At 22.6% G+C, this 23,533-nt stretch overlaps 7 protein-coding genes across 7 annotated transcripts; 3 read left to right on the forward strand and 4 right to left on the reverse strand.

Moving 5' to 3' along the window:
• Positions 1–1,494: 1,494 nt before the first annotated feature.
• Positions 1,495–3,144, forward strand: PCHAS_1415600 (conserved protein, unknown function; the record flags this gene model as incomplete). Its single annotated transcript, XM_016799593.1, has 2 exons — positions 1,495–1,527; positions 1,645–3,144. The coding sequence occupies 2 exons, from the start codon at positions 1,495–1,497 to the stop codon at positions 3,142–3,144; spliced, it is 1,533 nt and encodes a 510-aa protein (XP_016654863.1).
• Positions 3,145–4,435: 1,291 nt separating this feature from the next.
• Positions 4,436–6,924, reverse strand: PCHAS_1415700 (zinc finger (CCCH type) protein, putative; the record flags this gene model as incomplete). Its single annotated transcript, XM_016799594.1, has 5 exons — positions 4,436–4,476; positions 4,638–5,665; positions 6,451–6,478; positions 6,623–6,736; positions 6,873–6,924. The coding sequence occupies 5 exons, from the start codon at positions 6,922–6,924 to the stop codon at positions 4,436–4,438; spliced, it is 1,263 nt and encodes a 420-aa protein (XP_016654864.1).
• Positions 6,925–9,094: 2,170 nt separating this feature from the next.
• On the reverse strand, positions 9,095–10,038 carry PCHAS_1415800 (conserved protein, unknown function; the record flags this gene model as incomplete). The annotated part of the gene is made up of 4 exons (XM_016799595.1): positions 9,095–9,276; positions 9,387–9,477; positions 9,625–9,720; positions 9,862–10,038. The coding sequence occupies 4 exons, from the start codon at positions 10,036–10,038 to the stop codon at positions 9,095–9,097; spliced, it is 546 nt and encodes a 181-aa protein (XP_016654865.1).
• Positions 10,039–11,183: 1,145 nt separating this feature from the next.
• Positions 11,184–12,972, reverse strand: PCHAS_1415900 (CDP-diacylglycerol--inositol 3-phosphatidyltransferase, putative; the record flags this gene model as incomplete). Its single annotated transcript, XM_016799596.1, has 9 exons — positions 11,184–11,270; positions 11,397–11,443; positions 11,583–11,678; positions 11,846–11,925; positions 12,081–12,135; positions 12,228–12,286; positions 12,383–12,422; positions 12,586–12,720; positions 12,930–12,972. The coding sequence occupies 9 exons, from the start codon at positions 12,970–12,972 to the stop codon at positions 11,184–11,186; spliced, it is 642 nt and encodes a 213-aa protein (XP_016654866.1).
• A 1,028-nt stretch (positions 12,973–14,000) lies between these two features.
• Positions 14,001–14,954, forward strand: PCHAS_1416000 (tRNA (adenine(58)-N(1))-methyltransferase catalytic subunit TRM61, putative; the record flags this gene model as incomplete). Its single annotated transcript, XM_739343.1, has 1 exon — positions 14,001–14,954. The coding sequence occupies one exon, from the start codon at positions 14,001–14,003 to the stop codon at positions 14,952–14,954; it is 954 nt and encodes a 317-aa protein (XP_744436.1).
• A 649-nt stretch (positions 14,955–15,603) lies between these two features.
• PCHAS_1416100 (transcription factor MYB1, putative) lies at positions 15,604–16,776 on the reverse strand (the record flags this gene model as incomplete). The annotated part of the gene is made up of 1 exon (XM_739344.2): positions 15,604–16,776. One exon carries the CDS (start codon positions 16,774–16,776, stop codon positions 15,604–15,606), a length of 1,173 nt encoding a protein of 390 aa, XP_744437.2.
• A 2,601-nt stretch (positions 16,777–19,377) lies between these two features.
• Positions 19,378–23,238, forward strand: PCHAS_1416200 (exportin-T, putative; the record flags this gene model as incomplete). Its single annotated transcript, XM_016799599.1, has 4 exons — positions 19,378–22,584; positions 22,693–22,782; positions 22,906–23,067; positions 23,179–23,238. 4 exons carry the CDS (start codon positions 19,378–19,380, stop codon positions 23,236–23,238), a joined length of 3,519 nt encoding a protein of 1,172 aa, XP_016654867.1.
• Between the last annotated feature and the right edge of the window lie 295 nt (positions 23,239–23,533).

The following is a 23,533-nucleotide window of genomic DNA, read 5'->3' on the forward strand; positions in this document are numbered from 1 at the left end:
TATCAAATATTTTATTTTTAATTTTTTTAATAATTTTTTTTCTTCTTTTAAGTTAAAATGAAAAAAACAATATCATATGCAAATATAGATACTTATATGCATTTGTATTTCCATGCACCTGTGCATTCCCATATATCTGTTTACTACAATTTAGTATCATTTTATAGATATTTTTTTATATGGCTGCAAAATATGCTTATTTCCTTCAGTATATATACTTCTCAGCCTTTTATGAGTTATGCCCCCAACATTTTTTTATTATTTTTTTATCTAATTTAAGGCCTTTACATATTGGGATAATTTCACCATATTACAACATGATTAAGTAAAACAGGTAATGACAGGGGAAAATAAGTAAAACGGAAGGAATACAAACAAGTTATAACGATTGATATTATCTAAAACGATAACAACATTGGATAATTAAAGAACCATTATATTAACCTTAGTATTTTTTATTATGACAAAATTACACTATTAAAGAATGTAACAATTACTAAAAATATCCTTAAAGTATACTGCAATAAAATATTAATTTACATTTTTATTTAAAAAAAATATATAATTATTATTAGAGAAACCAAGAATAACACTATTTCAATGTGTGCAACTATTTTGGCTGATCTACACCGAAATAACAATATCATGCTGAAATCTTTTACGATATATTTTAACATTTTAAAAGTTGTAAATTTATTTCCAAAAATTAACTATTTTTTTGAAATGTTTCAAATAAGTACATTACAAAAACTTTTGGTATATATCAAAAGTGTATCCATATAAAAAAAAACAAAAGATGCTTTGTATATGTACATATATTTATATTTTTTAAACAGACGAACACCATGATATATCCATGTTAAGACTCCTTTATCATATAAATAATATATAATTATAATATTTTTTTATGTCTATATATATACCTTTCTTTTTCCTAGTATGCATATTATGCAATGTAACAGTGTTACACACAAAGTAAAATACCATTCTTCCTTATTTATAAAAATTGAATAAACGAAAAAATAAAATACAAGTAAAAAATTAGAAATACTAAAAAATTAATACAAATAAAATAAAATTATTTTTATTTTATATGCTTTAGAATATATTACATACCAGTTGCATTTGCACACGTTTAAAAAATAAAAAAATATATTTTTTTATACGCATACAATATATATTTAAAAAAAATATTGCATGTTAATAATAATATTAAAAAAAAAATACTGTTATTTATTAATATAATAAAAAAATATTAACAACTAACTTTATTTTCTCTTTTTTTTTTTTTTTTTTTGGGTGAGATTATTTTAATGCATTTTATATTTTTTTACAAAAAAGACATTTTAATATTAATATGATTACAATACAAAATGTATTTCTAATTATTGGGAGCAATTTAATCTAGAATAAAGTTGTAACTTTTTATGCATATACAATATATTCATAACATATTGTTAGACAATTATTCATATTGTTTTGATACAAAAAAAAATGGCTGAACCAGAACAAAGCCATAATAATACGGTAAGAAAAAAAAACAAAAATACATGACATGTTCATGTAAATAATGCATACATTTATAATTAATTTTATTTATTATTTTGTATCATTTTTTTTTGGGTGCGCTTTGTCGCAATTTAGGAAAATACCAACTTAAACGCCCAATACAATGTTAGGAGCCTAACTAGCCAAACAGAGGGTGCAGAATACAAAATTTATGAGCATCCTGTAAGTAGCAACGTGATTGAATCAAGTTCTTATCAAATGAGCACACCTTATTATAATCAAGGAGAAATAAATACACAATCTATAAATTTATATAATAAAGAGAATTACATAAATGGAAATAGTAAAATAATTTTAGACAATAATACCTCTTTTAATGCATCATCATTACAACCCCAAGGTGTAGAGCATTATGATTATGTAAATGGACCGATAAGTTATATAGACAGTTATGGTAATCCAGTAGAAATTAATAATAAATATATCATAAGTAATGATAATGTTAAATATGATATAAATAATGAAACAGAAAAGACACGAATTTATCCAAATATAATACCACAATTAAATAGTTCGCATATGCTTAATTTAAATCATAGCATTCCAAATGCTGATATAAATAAATATAACGATTCCATCAATCCTAATGATATATATGGATATTTAAATAGCAGTGGTAGCAATTCAAATTATGAGTATATAATGAAGAACTACGATGGAGGTCTATATAATAATAATATAAGTAATATTATGCCATTAAATAGTATGAAAAATTTAAGCACTATGAATGAATTATATGGGATTAATCAATTAGGTGAAATAGATTATCCAAATAGTATTCACAATATAAAAAATATGCCATTTAATTTTCCAGATAATATAAGTAGTTACAACAATGAAAATTTTATTCCATTACCTGTAGATAATTTTCCATACATATTTAATAAAACACCCATGGAATTTGATATAGATGATAAAAATTATTCAAAACTTAGAAGCACTCACAATATTAATGATATTGGTGATATTAACAACATGAATAATAAAAAAACAAAATGCATACACAATCATAATAAAAATATTGATCAACTTCAAGCTATTGTATGTCTGCAAAAATTAGAAGAAATTCCAGTTCCCTTTTTAAATGTAAATGATGTAAAATATTCAATTAATGTTTATTTTAATTCATATGATGATATATTACAAAAATACCAATCAAAGTTTTATAACTGTAAACCAAATGAATCAGATAATTATGCTGATTGTGATTTTCAAAATGAAATAATAAGTTTGCCATTTAATAATGAAGAATTTATTTATTTAAAAGTTATAGAAACATCGGCATATAAAACAGAAATAACTGGAAGATTACAATTAAAAGTCAAATCATTATCACAAGAATATCCGTTAAGAATACCAGTCATAGGTGACGATGGAAATTCTAAAGGATTTTTAATTATGAACTTTTTTGTTACATCCTCTTATCATTATATAAAAAATGATATGCTTATCGATAGGGAGTCATTACCCAATAAAACAAAATCAACTAGAATACGACGAAAAAATGGTGGGTTCCATTTTTTCGAAAACTTTACTAAATGGTGTTGTGAAATAACAGACCATCACATGAATTAGAATAAACATGTGAATTCGTTTTTGTAATGACAAGTTGAAAAATAGTGCAGACAAATTTCAAGAACAATTTTTCTTAATTTTCTACTAATACGATTATTTGTATCATTCCCATTATTATGCTATTACAACCGTTTTTTTCTTTTTCCGTTTTTTGCTCTTTTTTTTCGTTATACATATGTTGTCTTTTTTTGATTTAAAATTTTTAATTTGGTATGTTTGTTTCTCATACATATTAATAATTAAATTGTTTAGTATTATATGTATTGTGGGCACCACATATAGAAGGCAATTCGTAATTTGTGAAAAATTTAAAGCTATATATATAAACTTTCAAAAGTATATATAGAGATATGTGTGTGTTTGCACAGGTCGATAGGTATTACAATATGAATTTATGAACAAGTCATAAAAAAAAAATTATTCCAAAGGTTTGAATTTTCTATAGATAAAAGATGGTATCCACAATAGTGGTAGACAAAAAATATTTTAACAAATGTAAATAAAGCAATGTTAAGTTAAATTAAGTTTTAATTTGTATAAACAATAAATGTTAGGTTGATGAAAATTTTATCATTAAAAAAAATAAATAAAAAAAGTATTTGGTTTATAATAATAATGTATATATATGCAATATCACAAATGCTTGTTAAACTCATTTACGAATATATTATAAAAAAATACATATATATGCGTATAGAGAGACGATAACACCAATATAAGCAGTATATACACATATGTACAATTATATAATATTAAACTATTTAATTTGGATTTAAAAGAAATAATTAATACATATACAACAGGACAATATTGAAAACATAAAATATATTTACATATATTTGTTAATATTTATATATGCAAATTGTAAATTAGAAAAAATTAATCTTGATAGAGTATAGGTAAAAAAAAAGAAATATGTATTAATATGTGCATTTTAACTTTCTTAATCCTTGATACATGCTCGTCATCTCAGTTGCTACTTTTTAAAAACCAAAAGGAATGACTATGGGAAATGGGTGATATAAATTATGTCGTATATAATTGGTGAAGATATTCTTGTAAATGCATATGACATGCTGAATTTAAATTATTTTCCTATTTTGGCAAACGCTTTAAAATAATTTTGAAATGTATGAATTATAAAAAAGTAATAATAATATAGCAAGGACTAATTAAATTTTTCTCAAAAAAGCGGAAAAATATTAATTGCATTAAGCATATATCCTTTTTTGTCATCCCTCTTCAATTTTGTATTACTTTAAAAAATAAAAAAAAATAGTAATAATAAATTTTATTCCTTTGTTTCCCATTTCCATACTTTTGCATGCCCAGCTAAAAATAAAAAAGTTAATCGTCATTATATAAGGTCACTACAAATATGCATTAAACAGATGACAGAACAATAGGTAGACCCGTTCGGCCTTAACACGTTCCAGTACTACATAAATAATGCATATGCATAAGTTTACAAATTTATATTTTTATTGTCTTACCATTTCCAAATACGACAATGAAATATGGGCCAGATAAGGTCAAAATGAAATTTGGATCACTGATGTTAAACTTTAGTGACATATAATCTCGATCCTTTAAATATCCATAGGAATTAAATTCAGGTAAAGAAAATGTATATAACGATTTATTAGATCCATATATTAATATAGGAAGGTTTTTATGATCAGTTAATCCAGCCATACAATATATAGGCAAAGTATTCATTTCAAAATATTCTCGTCCTGATAATCCATAAGCTAAAATTTTACCTTCACTCATAGCTGTAATTACATTAGCTTCATATTGGATAACTGATACAACATTTCCATATTTACATTTAAAACTATTTACAATTTCTAAATTTAATAAATTAATTATTGTTATGCTATCTCCACATACCCATAAGGTTCTATTATATTTTGATTCTTCAGGATTTACATCATTTGGTTTATTATTTACATTATTTAAACATTTACTTGAAACTATTTCAATCATTTTATTTATTTTTGTTTTTGTTTCTATTTTTTTTATTGTTACAAAACTTAAATGAGTTTCATCATATTTCCAAAATTTAACTTCGCCATTTATGGATGACGATATTATGATACCATCAATGCATACAATACTATGTATTGCATCTGTATGTGCATAAAGAGTTGAACAATCAGAAGATGGTAGATGCATAATTTTTATTATACCATTATCTAGCCCTGCAAATATGCATTCTTCAGCATATAATAATGATAATACTCGTTTTTTTTTATTATTTGATTTTTTATTATGTTTTAATTTATTATCACCATAATACTCTTCTTCTTCTGTTAATTGAAATTCTATTTTTTTTAAATGTTTTATATCAATTTCTTTTGAATCTTCTCCAGGTACAAACATCCATACATTTATTGTATAAGGTGATGCTGATGCAAACAAATATATTTCGTTATTTGGACCGTGTACTATTATAGCACAATCGATATATGATCTTTGCAAAGTAAATGTGTCTACTAGTTTTAAATTGTGTAAATTTCTGAAAAAAATTATGATTGTTTTATTTCAAAAAAAAATTAATATATTTATATTTATATTTTTGAGATGAAAGCAAAACACAGCGTAACAAGGAAATACAAAAAAAAAATGATGAGGACAAAAAAAAAGGGAAAAAAAAATCCATAGCCAAAACTAAACTAAAACAATTAAATAATTCCATCTGTTATAAATCTGATGTGCCACAATTCCTATATATTTCCATCAATACACCATATTTTATAATTTTTCTTTTTCCTTTTTCTTTTTATCGCTGTGAAAATCTTCTATCCCAGTCCCACCAAATAATATCACATACACATAGTTGACGAATAGATAAAGAAGTGGACATCAAAAGATAGATAAGTAGAAAAATAAAAAAAACGAAAGAGATGAAAATATTAATATATACTCCAATACACATCAAACTTTAATTTTTTTTTTATATCTTTAAATAATCCCTATATATTAATAGTATATACAAATAAAACTATAAAGAATAATATATTCTAACTTTCTATTTTCTTCCATATTCTTTTTCCTATCATTTATTTCCCCCCTTTTATCTGCCTATTAATATATCCATTTTTTTCTTTCGTTTTTTTATTTTTTATTTTTTTTTTTTTTTTTAATCTGTATTATTTCCTTTTTTATTTTAATAATGTATATACTATCTATATATGCATATAAACTGTAACATGTAATTATACAAATGTATGTAATGCAAATTTAACAAACAAACACGTATATTTAATGAATAAAATATGTATATATGAATAGTTCAATTACTTGCAATCATTTATATAACGGCATGATCCTGAAATAATTTAAATGAAATATTAATTATCATAAAGTGTGTTCTTAATATAGAGAATATTTATATGTAACACATTACATTAACTTTAGAAATGCAGTATTAACAAAACATAAAAAATAATAAATAGCCAACGTATTTCTTAACCCTTTATGGTATAATGTGGGCAAAATGTTACTCCTTTGTCCTTATTTTGTGGTTTTTTTGAATAGTAACTTTTCCTATTATAGGAGCCTTGTCTTTTACTGCTTCCATCAGAAGCTGCAAAAATAAATTGATACATAAATATAGATATATATAGGTACTGACATGTGTTGACTTATTATGTGCATGGTATCACGTATTGGTAATTCATCGGATAATTCCGTAGATCAATATGCATGTTCGTGCATATTACCAGTTGCGTATCTGCTATGAGATCTATATCCATTTCTCGCATAACCTCTCATATTTTATTATCTACAAAAAAGGGATGGCATATATAATAATATCTACATATAGCTAATGATTCAAGAATAAGCTATAGCTTATATATTTTTTGTATTTATAAAATTTGACTTGATAAATTTTTGTTTTTTTCTTTATATTAAAATATGTTTCTTCACAGAAATTCAAATAAATAAATCAAAGTTCATTATATATAATAATTATTACCGCTTATATTTTTTTATGGGCTTTATGCGCTCTTACATTATATGTTGGTATATATATATTTGCATATATATATAACACTGTTTTTGTTCTGATATATTTTTATATTGTTTTATTTACTGTTTAAACATATTTATACATAACTATTATATATAAGTATGTATATTTAACGATTTATCCTATCGTTCTTATATATTTTCCCTTTTTTTATAACTCAAAAAAAGAAAAAAAAATCAAAGTTTGTATACTTATTTTTATTAAATTAAAAAATTTTGTTATTTAATTTTGCTTAAATATATTTTCCAAAATATTTTACAAATTGAAATAGAAAATTATAAAAAAATTTTATTGATTCAAATTGGCCAGAATAAGCTTTCATATATACATACATACATATAATTTTTATATATTTAACAATTGCACAAAATATATATATGCATATAATGCATATAATATTTACTATATATATTTCGGTTTTATACCCATCCCTTTAAGAAAATTGGGGAAGTACATACCTCAATAGATTTCTTATACGACGTTTTAATTTTTGTTTTTATTTCCTTTCATATATACAGTATGTACTATACGTATTAATAAATTTATTTAAGCTTTCAATTTTTACATATATATTATGGAAAATTGTATTAACATTTTTACGTTTACAATAAACAATTAATGCATATAAATAAATGAACAAATAAATATATAACATTGTGCGAGTAGCTATTGTTGTTAATTTAAAATTTTAAATGATTTTTTGAAAAAAATTGAAATAACATCAAATGATGTTATAGCAATATGTATTGCCATATCCTATGTAGAGAAAGAGAAAGCGAAAAAAAACGGCATTATATTTGGGTTTAAAAAATGGATATACAATGAAAATTAAATTTATTTATAATTAATGATAAAATATAATATTAAATAAAGAGATTAAAAAAATTTTAATTCCACTTTATGTGTATAAGAATATAATACCTACCCCATTTTATTGAATATTTATTTATCTATCTATATGAATATCCATATTTTCCAAAACATGTTTATTAAACACGTACAAATTATGATTAAAAAAAATGAAATAAAATTTTGAATTCCATAAATACTACAATATATATTCACTATATTAGGGTACCAAATGGTATTACATTATATAAATAAAAATATAAAAAAATAATAATTTTTACAATGCTACGATTGTTATATTCTTTGGTTGGTAAGGATAATACAATTTTATTTGCATATTTGAAAGCAAACAAAATGGCATATAAATAATTCATAAAAAGCGTATGCAAAGACAGGATATAAAATCTATATCCATGTTTGTACATAAAATAAACAGCATTTTTTATAACACACCTTAAAATGGTTAGTTGATTAAAGAGGTCCTTTAATTTTGCATTTATAGAAATTGATTAAAACTTATTTAGCTGTAATAAATATGCGTAATATTTACTAACGTGCCCTTATGAGTCTACTCATATAATGGCCATGCTTTTATATAATTTATAAGCACTTGGAAATTTTAGGCAAAAATTGGAAAATATTCTTTACAAGAATAAGACCACCACCCCCTTTTTACTACATATTTTTTATAAATATAATTATGTTGAACTTAAAAATACAAAAATGTTACTGTTATCATATAATTATGATGATAATAAAGTTAATAAATATAAAGTTATGGTTCAAAATTATTAAATCAAATATTTTCATTTAAAATATAGAATTTAACTTATAATGAAACATTCAATTAAAAAAAAAAATTTATGAATTATAAATTAACAATTGGTTATTTATACAATAATAATTTTAAAAAAATATATATTACTAATTTTTTTTAAATTTTAATCGTTAAAGAAATGAAGTACAATAATATGTTAACTAATGTATAATTTATGGAGTAGACATTTGTATATGTGAGAAATTGCTTTATAGTATTATCATACTTATTTATTGTATGCTTTATTAGTATGTATATCCATATAAATCTTCTGAATTGTATTGGTATACATACTGTCCCAAAAGAGAGCATAAAATAAAGGAATATATAACACTCATAACACAGCCTACGCATAATGCCTTGTTAACATATTTGCGTCTTGGTGTTGTTTCGTCATAATTTAAGTTGAATAAATAAGAAATGCATCCTAAGAAGTTACAAAAAAAAGACATAGTAGTAAATAAGACCTGTACTAATTAAAGTGGGCAATTGCATGACCATCACATGCATATCATCATTTTGTTTATTTTAACAAACCTATAAAAGGCAGAAAGAAACTCAAAATCATGTGCATTTGAGGTTCAACCACATTCTCCGCTTTCGACTTCTTCCTTTTTTGATTTGTCCCCTGTAAATTCAAACAAATGAAATAAAAACGCATCAGTAAAAACGCATCAGTAAAAATAAAGACATGTACAACACTCCTAATGTGTTACAAAATGGAGTTAACAAATTACATATTCAATCAAACTATTTTATTAAAATAGGATATTACTTTTTCTTTGCCATGTGGCTCTGAAGTAAATTTGGGGTCTTCTATGAATTTTCGGCAATTTAAATTAAAAATTCTTTGGTATTCGCTTTTTTGATACTGCAATGTTCATAAAAAAGATGAAAAAAAAAATAAAAATAAATGAATATTACTACTAATGTGATCATGTATATGCATTAGTTTTGTGATATACTCATATCTTATGTTTTTTATTTATATGGATATCATTATTTTATATACCGATTCCACGTCCATGTTAAAAACATCCATACTCTTATCCATTACTATTGTATGGTTTAAAAACACTTTGTCATTTGCATTGTCAATTGACAATGTATTATCTCTATTACAATTAGCTAGAGCTATGGCATCTTCTAAACAAATAACTTCACTGTTTTCATTTTTACTGTTCCCCATTTTATTGTATTTATGAATTATATCTTGTAATTAGTATGTGTGATTTTATAAAATTTGTTGTAATAAATCACAGTTTAACATATATCCATATATATGCACATTATATTTAATTAAAGTAGCCAGCATTAACTGTTACTTTCAATATTCGGATGACAAAAAAATATTATTAACTTTATTATATTATCGTATTATTATTTAATAATAAATTATTATTTATAAAAACTTTGTAAATTAGTACTATGAAATTTTTTGTATCATAATTTTATTTTTCGGAATTTAAAAATTATATAAAAATATATATATATTATGCCATATATTAGCAAAATTAGTATGAATAGTCTAAATGGTATTTTAACTATATAAAATAATTGATCATCGCTATTTATCAATTTTATGGAATTTGCCAAAACATAAAAAAAGTTAATATTTAAAAAAATTAAATTAAAAAAAATAAAATTAAAAAAAAAAAATAAATTAAAAAAAAAAATAAAATTAAAAAAAACGATAAAATACAGTAGCGTACTCTATATATATATATATATAATATTATATACATATATATATGTATACATATATAAAATAAAATGGAAAATTAAAAAAATCCAATGTATATAAAAACTTAGTATATTAATTATAATTTATTCCTTCAAAAGACCATACTATTACGATTATATTTTTTGTGAATAACCTAAAAATTGGAAATAAAATTGTAAATAAAAAAATGCCTAATTCACATATATAAATTAACAAAATATGGATACATGGTATGAAAAATAAAATATCGTAAGCAAAATTTATAACAATATTATGATATACAACAATTTGCTTTATTTTGTATTTACTATAATCTTTTAGTAATACATATATAAAAATATATTCAATACTTACATGTATATTTTGGTTCAAATAATAGTTTATATATATAACAAAACAAAATAAATTAAAAAAACCAAAATACTTGAACTTTAGTTACGGTATGACATTATTTTGTTTTTTTAGTTGGGGTCTTCTCACTTTTTACCTGACAAAGTCATAACATTAAAGCGTGTTATTACATTAGTGATGGGGCCAAAAGATAGAAAAATATTAACATGCATAATAATGTGGTACCATATTTAGTAGTGCTTAAAAAATTGTCTTTCATTTTAGTGGGTATTTCTATTTTTCATTTTCATTTTGTCCAGTTCCACTAAATTTCTAGCCCCATATATTCCCTGAGATACGTTTGTGATCTATCATTAAGAAAGATAAAACATTGAAATGGATATATGCATACTAAAGAGGGTATAAACTATACAGTAGCATAGCATATACATAACAAATAATATGCAAAATGTAGGTGTTTCTTTTTTATATACCGCTTTGAATGCAGCCAAAGGGAAAGATATCTTGAATATATAATTACCTATAAATTTGAAAAATTAAATAGAAATATAATATTTATTATTCGTAAAAAGGAAATATGAACACTCTTCTATGCATTCCCATTATATAGCAATTTTAAGTATATATTTTTCTCGTTCTTTTTGTTTTTTTTTATTTACATATTATGTGAAAATTGTAACTTGGGTCTGTAACTTTTAATACATAAGACGAAACCCAAAACGATTCATAAGCAATAATACAAGCAACCATTACACCTAAACAAAGTTAAAAATAAATGCCAAATTTTGTAAATTTTAAAGTTTTATAAATAGATATGCTGAATATAACTACTTCTACACTAGGTATGCAATTGTTTTTTTCAATAAATTTGTAATTGTTTTTCTCAATAAATTTGTAATTGTTTTTTTCAATAAATTTGTACTTGGTTTTTCATAATATATTTTTAGTAATTTATTTCCATTCTCAATTTTTTTATGTGTTTTGTTTCCAGCAATAGCACATCTATAAAAATGAAATAAAATAAGCATGTAAACATATTATATACTGCATAGGAATATATAATCGATGCACATAAGTTTTCAAAAAAGGAAAATTAAAATAGTTCTGTAATATATTGCTACAAACGTATGTATATTTCTTTTTCTTTTCTTTCTTACGATGTTGCATGGATATAGTGTCCTCCTATGTCTGCAATCATAAGGAGTCCTATCACTATAAATAAAAATTTGCAATAAAAAATAATTATAATATGATATGTCTGCACAACATATATAATTAGTATATATTCTATTTTTATTACTCACCTATAATATAGTTATCGTATACACTTCCATTAAGAAGGTATAATATACAAGTTGACAATCTGAAAAAAAATATGATATATGATTAATCGGTGTCAGTTTCATTTTATTGTACATGGCATCCAAAATTATTAGTTGAATACAAAAAAGAGATGTACCTATCAGTGATCTGATCTAGTATTTGGCCAAAGCATGATGCTACGAAGAGATAAACATAAAATGGGTATATTTATGCATATATCACAATTGTGCCTCGGTTAATTGTTATAAAATATGCTTGGACATATGTAATAGTGAAAATTGAAAACAAAACTATAAAATCATTTCCATATCTAATGCTTCATATTATCATTTTACTTACTTTGGTTGAACCTTCTTGCTGTCCATCCATCCAAGGCATCAAGCAATTGGCTGATACCATAAAGTATTGAAAACACTACCAAATTGTGTTTACACATAACAAACGCAGCTAGTGCTAATATTATTCTAATGTAGCCTATAATAAAGAAGGGTATATAGAAAAAATTAAAACGTATTAAATATTACAAATTAAGTAGATATTTATATATCTAGCACACCACATTTTTAATGTAATGCTTAAATTTACATACGACTTCGTATGCCCATAAAAATGAAAGCATACAACATTTAGTAAGCACATTACACTGAATAAATTTATTTGTATATATGAATATATATTTTAACCAATAATGTTTGGCACGTAAAGATATATATTTTTATTTTGCATTTTGACAACAAAGCATCCTTTTTTTAGTGTAATTATTTTAGCTTTTTTAATATCAGCTTATTTATGTATTGTCCCATATAACACATATGATTCAAGTGTTTTACAAAATTATTAAAACAATTAAAAATATGATTAAAAATATTGTAAATAACACGAACAAAATATTGTTTGTAAACAAAAGGGGGATGTATACATATTAAAAAGTGAATAAGTTACATTTTATTTAAAATATATAAAAATTCGCATTGACAAAAGTGAAACTAGCTTTTGCATTTCTTCGAAATATGAATTAATAAGAAATATTTAAGTGTAATAAATAAAATGATCATACACGCATTTTTCTTAAATGGGATAAATAGTTTAAATATACTCCATAATATTAAATAATTCTGAATAAAAGTAAAATAAAATACTAAATGGCAGTTTGCAATAATTATCAAAAAGTTGCTTAGAAAATTCTCATATAATTAATACGCATATATATAAGCCTTATATATATAATTTTCTATATTCTTACAAACATATTAATAACTAATATTTAATACGAAATACCCAAAGTTCATATGCATAGAAAATGGAATTTTTGGGAAAACCAATAAAAAATGAAAAAATAATTTATTTATAAATAAAATTAAAATTGTAAAATAATATAATTAAAATATATTTGTTTTTTTCTTTATATTTTTAATGGAATGATTTGATCATTTCCTACTGCTTTATCAGAGTAATATCTTAAATAATTTGATTTTATAACAAAAAATACTAATAAATGTAGATTAAATAAAAAAATATAAAAAGTCATTACAATCTAAGCTAGCCAAAATACAATCACAAATAAAAAATCGTTAACAAATGTATAATACCATACCATAAATATTATATTCTTTGAATTTGATCGTTAGCAAAATTGACGAATCATACATGCATATTAGTGTGCTGAAAAGTAAAGACTTATATAAATATATTACAGAGAACCTATTTGTGTTTTAATTTTTTTGTGCTATTTGTTTTTTCACCAAATTTAAATTATGGTAATAGCAGAAAATGATAGCGTCATTCTATACATAGACGAAGATAACATTAGTCTGGTAAAGTTAAAAAGTGATGGATCGATTACAAATAAAAAAGGAATTTTCTTATATAAAAATATTATAGGGAAAGAGTATGGAAGTAAAATATATGATACATTATCTAGAAATTTTATATTTGTACTAAAAAAAACACCAGAACTTATAGCAACAAGCTTAAAAAAAAAAACACAAACTTTATATGAGCATGACATATCATTCATTTGTTTATTATGTAATGCTTTGCCTAATATGAAAATAATCGAAGCTGGTACAGGCACAGGTTGCTTAACATACGCACTAGCCAATTGTGTACTACCTCATGGAATAATTCATACATTTGAATATAATGAAGAAAGATATACAGAGGTTAAAAAGGAATTTGAAGATTTTGAAGACGTAATAAATAATATAAAGTTTTATCATAAAGATATTATAAATTATAATTTTGAAGATTTTAAAAATAATGAAATTGATGCTATTTTTCTTGATATGCCAAATCCATGGTTATGTGTTGAAAAAGCGAAAAATGTTTTAAAAGAAAGAGGTACTTTTGTTATTTTTTTACCCTGCATAGAGCAGGTTTATAAAATAATTGAAACATTAGAAGAACATAATTTTTGTGATATTGCAACATATGAATTAATTAATAATTCATGGAAATTTATTTTAATTAATAATCAAAAAAAAAAAAATAATTTAAATAACTTAGAAAATTCAAACACAAATCAACCAACTCCCCTAAACGATAATTCACCACAAACCTTAAATATGACATATAGATTGTGTCATAAAGAAAATAAAACACACACTGGATATTTGATTGTCTCAAAAAAATGGCTAGACGATGAACATCAACAAATGGAAATGGAGTTTAAAGGTCTAATCAATCCCCCAGAAAATACACAAACATAATTAAAAAATATGCACACATATACAACTACAATTTAAGACCAATAAAAAATATAAATATGTATATATTTTGCTTTGTATGCAAATATATGCCCACACAAACAAATTAAATTATTTTTTAAAAGCATACATTATATGGGTATATTGTGTATGTGTTTTATATGTATACCTTATTTGTTTTATTATTATTTATTAATTTTTGACAATAATTTTTTTGTATTTTCAATTTGACGAATTTAATTATTTGTTCACACTTTAAAGGATGGCTCGCTTTTATAGAGCTAGCGAAAAATATAGCTATTTTAAAATAAAAACTTTTTAATGAATTAATTTTATATTGCTTATTAATTATTATTTGCACACCAAATAGCTAGATAGATAAATAAAAAAAAAAATAAAAAAAAATATATAAGCTTTTAAAATAGCTAATATAATAAGCTTATTAAGCATACTTATTAAAGTAACTAGGGTATGTAAGTGTAAACAAAAAACAACAAAAAAATATATTATCTTATAAAAGCAAATTAATAATAAATAACAAAAAATTATGCGAATTAAAAAGAATGGAACATTGCTCTGTCCACATATGTACACACATTTAGTAACGATAAAATATTCAAGTATGTAAAGCTATCAAAATAAAACAACATAATTAGTTGCATTTTTTAACAAGACGTAAATATCGTCTTTTATAAGAAATTTCATCATTAAGGTTTTTTTTTTGCTTGTTTTTATGACTCTCTTTAGGACTTTTTCTTGTACTTATTCTATGTGTATTTGAATTAAGACTTTCCATATGTTTTTTAATTTCTCCCCAATTTTTATCACCAATAATTGAGACTAATATTTGTAATTGTATATCTTCTAAAGCATTAAAAGCTATTCTTTCTAATGTATTTTTTTCTTTTGTTTCATATATTTTTTTTATTTTAATATATTGTTGAAAACAACTTAAGGGACTTCTGTTTGTATTTAATTCTCTTGCTATATTTTTCCATTGCCTTTCATCATATTTTTTTGCTAATTGTAATAATTTTTTTATTTCATCATCACTCCATTTTTTTTGTTTATCATCCTCAAAGCATGCTTGATATAACCATGTCTTTTGACATTCTATCGAGTTTTGTGAATTCTTAACATTTTGTGATACATCATTCCAAAACATTTCTAAAAAAGTTGGAAATGAGTTTATACCTAATTTATTATTTATATCATTTTGAGAAATTAATTTTTCTTCACTATTGCCAATTTCGGTATTGTTATTTTTTATTTCTTTGGTAATGAGATTGGCTTCATGTTTTATTTCACTATCAAAATGTAATTTAATTTTATTAAAAATATTTTTAACATCTTTGTCGTTTTCTATTTCTTTCTTTTTTTCCATTTTTAATTCATATGGTAAATTTGGATCGATTAAATAATGTATGGCATATTTTTTCGATAATTCATCTACAGTTTTAAACAAAATTTCAATGTCTTTCTTTGTCCAATCATTTTTTTTAAATTCATATTTTTTTCTATACTTTGTATTATTTGACTCAAATTGGAGCATTTTTAAAGCATCTTCATTAGAAGGTATTAAACCAAATTCCCTGTCAAAAAATATGGACATATGTGTTTTTTCTTCATCTTTTATCCAATTTATTCTGGTTGGTCTTTTTTTTGCTAACTGTTTAATTTCATTATATTTTGTATTTATATAATCATCTAATTTTTCTATATTTTCCCTACTATGGCTTATTAACTTATTAACAGTTTGTAAATGCTTTTCTAATTTTTCTTCTAAAATACTTAGATTTTCATATTCTCCCAAATTACGATTCATTTTTATTCATAGTTGGGTTATTCTATTTCTACATGTGACTATACTAAGAATATACCTATGTACGTTTGAAATGGTTTTTTATTGTGGCAGTAGTATTAATAACTATTTTACTAAATAGAGAACTTCGTACCGTTAGTATAATTACACCTATTTTAATGCTACTATTATGATAGTGAATAATATAAAAACAAAATTTAGTATGAAAAAGAATCCGAGACAATTTTCGTTACATTAATTTATATCATCCTATATTTTAATTAATGCTCATAATTTTTTTATTTTTTATACCTATAAAATATAAGCAATTATATTGTAATTTAATAAGGTTAAATGTCTTTCCCCCCAAAGGATATATTTTAAATATTTCTATAGTAAACAAAAATGGGAATATTTTAAATAAAACAAGCACTACCCTTTTAATAATTGAATATTTAAAAAAAAATTTGCAACTATACGATTTTAACCTTAATGATTGGGTTAATAATTTAAATAAGTTTCACATATATGTATGTCCTTTTGTTTTGCCTTTAGTATCACTATTAAATTAAAATTTATTAATGTTGTATTCTTCAATTTTCGTTTTCGTTAGGCATACATTTATATAATTGATTTTACTATTCTATGGCTTAACTATTTTTTAAGGGCCATTTAAGTTGTTCCATATAAAATGCAAATAATTCCTGTCATCATACAAGAAATGAATAAGAACATTCTAAGGAATACTTAACTGGGCATAATCTATTTCCCCATTAGTTTATTACGTATTACTTAATAGCTTATGGAAATGCAAAGCATTTGTGGCTATAATTATAAACTTTATAACTTAGCATTCGACAGGTCATTATTTATTTTATTTGTGAGCATATGTTGCGCTTGATTCCATTTCATTAATTCAGCTACCATTGTTTTAACTTCATTTCATTTAAGAACTATAAGAATATTATTTTTTTTGAAAACGAATTATGAATGCTTAAAAAAATACACAAAAAATATATATCAACCGAAAATATTCCAATTTTTATAAGTAATATATTTTTACAACAATGAAATGATGGAAATATATGTTTTTATATACAAGCACGTTTTATTGTATTTACATATATATACTAAAATTTTTATATATTAATAATTTTAATATTTATTCGTTGTTTATTTCGTATGCCTATAGAAAAGGGTATATAATAATTATCATATATGCCAATATGAATATATAGTGTTAAGCCAATTTTTATCTTCGTACCAATTTTTCCCTTTAATACTGGGATTGCCCATATTATTATTATACATAATATATGGAAATATATATAATAACATATTATTAATATTATATTTATGCACTATATTTTTTTTATTTACCTTCGTTCTTTTTTTCTCTTTTGATATTTTATTACTTATAAAATTGGTAACTTATTTATTATAATATTTTATATATATACATTATTTTTTTTTAATAATCTCTTAAGAAAAAAGCAAAAAAAATTAATGATTACATAAAACATATTTAAGCACATTTTTATATGTAGCAATAATAGTATTAAAATATTATTATATTAAAATATATAAGCTATTATATTAATAGTATTATTGATTTATATTATTTTATGCATACATATAAAAATATAAAATAAAAAAAAGCCAAAATAAAAAATTAAATAAACAAAATTGAAAATATAACTAATACTATAAGTATACTCATAAATGTAGTTGCTTATTCATAAAAAACAAATACAAATTGTAATACTGTTTATATGCATACATATCTTATTTTCGTATGTACATATACTATCTATATATTGTCAAAAAAATCACGTAAATATTATATATACATTCTTTATTCCCCACCTACTTAATAGATATTGTATTTTGTTTTACATTCATATATGCATATATATATATATTTCGATCTTACTGTGATAAATTATTTATATGATGCATACAGTATATATTATAAAAATTTAAAAACAATAAAAAAAAATAAATATCAAATTAATAAGAATATACGCGTATTTTGCTACACCTTCTAAATCTGGCTTTTTTTTTATTACTAATCTTTATACTTCAAAGTTGTGAAAATACCATTTGAAAAATAAGCATCGCAAATATATACCCCAATTATTTTGTAACAATATGTACATATAAAAACGAATATTTATATGCGAAGTTATATACATAAAGAAATAAAAATACTGAACTTTATGTAAAATGATAGAAAATAAAGTATTCTTAAGCGGGGAATAAAAAAAATAAATCTAAGCATACATATACGCAGATTTTCACATATATATATATATTTCCACACACACATTATATTTGTTACAAAAAAATTCAATAGATAAAGAAGACCAGATTAGGTGTGTGTGGATATTACCAATTTATATTTCTACCTACGTTTAAATCAAAAAAAGTAAATATATAATTTTTTTTCAGATATATAGAGCATAGATATTATATAGTTATATAGCCGGAATACATTTATTTACACGGCTTATTTAAATATTCTTCTATACACTTGAGACATTATTCATTTTAAAGAGACTTATATAAGAAACATCGACGAGAGCCCGGGATTTTTATTTGTTCGCCTGACCCAGCTAGCCAAAGATGGATGAACTTGAAGTAGCAATTTTGTGCCTATATGGAAATGAAAGTTCGCAGATTAATAAAAATGAGGCACGAAAATATTGTGAAATGTTTCAGAACAATAGTGATAGTTGGAAATATTGCATTACAAAATTAATTGAATCAGATAAATTAGAAATAAAATTTTTTTGTGTTAATGTAATAATAGAAAAATTAGGGACATTAAAAATTGAAGATTTGATATATATAAAAAATTCATTATATACCTATTTAGAAAAAAAATATATAACAATTAATGAAGACCCATGTGTAGTTAATAAAATAATACAATTATATTTATATTTGATTGAATATTTATATCCTAATAATATGGCTGATGGGTTTAAATTTATAATAAATAATATTATGGTAAATAATGATATGAATATAAAAAATATATATATTTTCTTTTTTCTAAAATTAATGAGCATGTTAGATACAGAATATATAGATAATTCCTATGCTAAAAAAAATTTACAAGTAGTTACAAATTTAAAAGAATCTATAAAAAATAATGATTTGCCATTAATTGTAGAATGTTTTTATTATATAATGAATTTAAATATAGAAGAAAATACATCGCTAGCTATTTTTACATTAGCTAAATATGTCCCATGGATTGATATAAATTATGTAGTAAATGACAAAGTATTAAGTTTTGTATATAACACTTTAAATTCGATAAATCCAATTTCACAAGCTAGTTATCCATTCTTAACTTCTTTAATAAAAAAAGGTATGAATCCTGTTAATAAAATCCAATTTATTGAAAGTATCAACATTATATATATAATACAAAATAGCCCCAAAATAGTTGATACCTCTTTTGAAATAAATAAAAATATTATGATGAAAAAAGGAGAGTTAATAAATAATATTTGCTTAGAATTAGTTGAATCAATTTTTGAAATTACTAAATTAAAAGATTATGAAATGAATATTATGAAATATAATGAAGTCTGTGATAAGGCAACAAATTTATTATTTCTTATTTTACCACATGCATTGGATATATTTTCTGCTAATGATTTTTATATAACCAGTACAGTCGAACCATTTTTTAGTTTATTTTTTACAAAATTTAAAGGAATTATAGAATTTGCCCCTGGTACTAATACCGAAAATAATAACAACCCCAACAATTGTAATAGGGGAATTGCTAGTAATTCATATAAAATTCCTATGAGCAAATTAAACGTTTTTATAAACAGTCTTATGTGTACTACTGTCAACAAATTTGAATTCCCATCATATATTGAAGAAGATTATGATGAAGAAGATGAAGATTATATTACTTTTATAAACTTTCGAGAAAATATCGAAAAATTATTTCAACGTTTAATTTTATTTGATAAATTAAAATCTATTGAAATTATTAAAAATGCTATTCAATATTTAAATGAAAATTTTGATAATCTTCAATGGAATAACATAGAATGTAAGCTATATGCATTTTATATTACTACATCTATTTATAGCGAATATAAAGGAAATTCGAGTACAAATAGTGGATCGAATAATAATACAAAACAACAACAAAAGGATTCTGCTGAAATGTCTTTAAACTATAATAATTTATTATATGAATGTTTAATAGAGTTATTAAAAAATCGAAAAATTGTTAATTGCAATAACACTCTTATTAATATAAATTTAATGGAAATATTTCAAAGACTAAATTTATTTTTTATTAAAAATCCACAATATATTGAATATTCTTTGCATGTATTTATTACTAACGGTATTCGAAGTAACAAAAATAGTGTAGTCAAAAAAGCGATACATATTTTTAAAAAATTCATCAAAAATAATTCTATTGTTATATCAAATTATATTAAAGATATATTGCAAATGTTAGAACCATATTTAGATATTCCATGTCCCTATCAAAAAATACGAAATAATGGACTTATGGGTAGTAGTCCATTTAATACCGTTGCATTAAATCCAGATACTATCAAATCTATATATACTTATATGTATAATGAAAAAAATTATACTTACGATGATCAAATTGATATATATGAAACCGCAGGGTTGTTGTTATTATATCATGATTTTTCAAGGGGTAAAAAATTAGTAAATGATGATGGATATCAAAGCAATAGAGCCGCAAACAATATGTGCAATGCAGGTACAGATTTAAATAGTATAAATGAAAAAATGAATGAGCAATTAATTCCAATTTACAAAGAAAGAATATTATTTTTTAAAGGCGTATTAAATAAGCTACTAGAAAATTTAGCTTCTATTAAAAATTTATATATAAACTCTCCTAAAACACAACAAGATACATTATGCTTAAGTTTTACGTGTAGTATTATTATTAAATGTATAGGAGCATTATGCAAAAATGTAAATATCAGTATGACAGATACATTAATCAATGATCTAGATAATACATTAGGTTTAATAATTAGCGAATCATTAGAACTATTTTATACTAATTATCTTGTTAGAGATTCTGTTCTTTATACTTATAGAATTCTCTCTAATTTATTCAAAGAATTATCACTTAATTATACAATCAAAATTTTACCATATTTTTATAACATATCATATAATATGATAATGGAAAAATTGAAAAAAGGTAATAGCACTGATAATTCGGGAACTAGTGGTAACGCTTTTAGTATGACTACTCCAACATCTTTTCAAATGTCTAATAACCCATCTGAGAATGATTCAAAAAATGTCTCAAGTAGATATCAAGAAGAGTTAAAATATTTATATAGCGAATTGAATGAGTTAAGTATACTAGTATGCCATCTTATATCAACATATAAAGAAAAATCGTTTGACACATTTATTAAACCATATATACATAATATTACCCAAATACATTTAAGTGTATGGAAACGTATACATGTACAATCTATTGAAATGCAAAGAGAACAAAATTCAGTTTTATCGCCATTATTATTAATATTTTATAATATATCATTAAATATACCAACAGCAATACATAATTTTATTTCTTTTGAGCATGTTGCTATAAACCATAAACATTTTTGTGATATGTTTGCAAATGATGATTTAATAAAAACAAAAATAGCAGATGCTGTTACAAGTATATTACTTATTTCTTTAAATTATAAAAATACCATCGATTTGAGTATTTGTTTATATTCATTCCAAACTATTACTAACATATTGAATAGTGCTGCAAATATGCCAACTGCTGATGAGGTAAACACTCTAAAAAAATATACTTATATGCTATGCTAATTTTATATCATAATTGTAATGCCAATTTCATGTCCTGTAAATATATGTTTGCATTCTTTCTTTTTGCAGATATTAAGTAAATACCCATTAATGCAAATTATTGAAACAATATGTCTATCTTTAAAGTTCTTGGATTATTCCGATCCCAAAAATAAGAGGGTAAAAACACATTCTAATAATCCCACAATTTATGCATATACATATGTGGGAATATCCTATTTAATAATATTTGAAGCATGACAATATTTGTAACAATTTTTATTTTTTTTTATTAATGTACAGGTAATTCAAGAGGCTCTCACCATATTTAGATTATTATGTGGATTTAAAGGAACTACTAATTGTTTACCAAGAAAAATAATCGAAAACTCACAAATGTGCTTGCAAAATTCGCTACTCTCAGCTTTTAAAAACAACCAAAATGACATTCATGTCTTACTTCAAGTAAGAATAAAAATATATTAGTTTAGACCCATTTTTATCATTTTGTGTGCAATAAATATGAAAATAAAAAAAAAAATACATTATATTAATTTTTTTTTTCTGAACATGCAGGCAATTAATGAAAACAATCAACAACAGTTTAGACATATTTTATCTAATTTTGCTGCATAACAAAAAAAATAAAAAACATTTAAACTGAATATAAAATGGACTAATGGAAAATTAAAAAATTAGGAATGAATATATGCATATATAGAGAAAATAAAACAATAAAATATTGAATGAGTGTAATTCGTATAAAGCCAAAGAAAAACACACATTACTAAATAGCCAAAATTAATACAAAATAAAAATATGTATATGCAATAATTTGTTTCCTTTTTTTTTTTTTTTTTTTTTTAATATTAACAAAATTATATTAATATTTATAAAAAAAAATATATATATTATTTATTTTTACAAAATG

This window comes from Plasmodium chabaudi, assembly GCF_900002335.3.
Source record: "Plasmodium chabaudi chabaudi strain AS genome assembly, chromosome: 14".
Taxonomy (NCBI): Eukaryota; Apicomplexa; class Aconoidasida; order Haemosporida; family Plasmodiidae; genus Plasmodium; species Plasmodium chabaudi.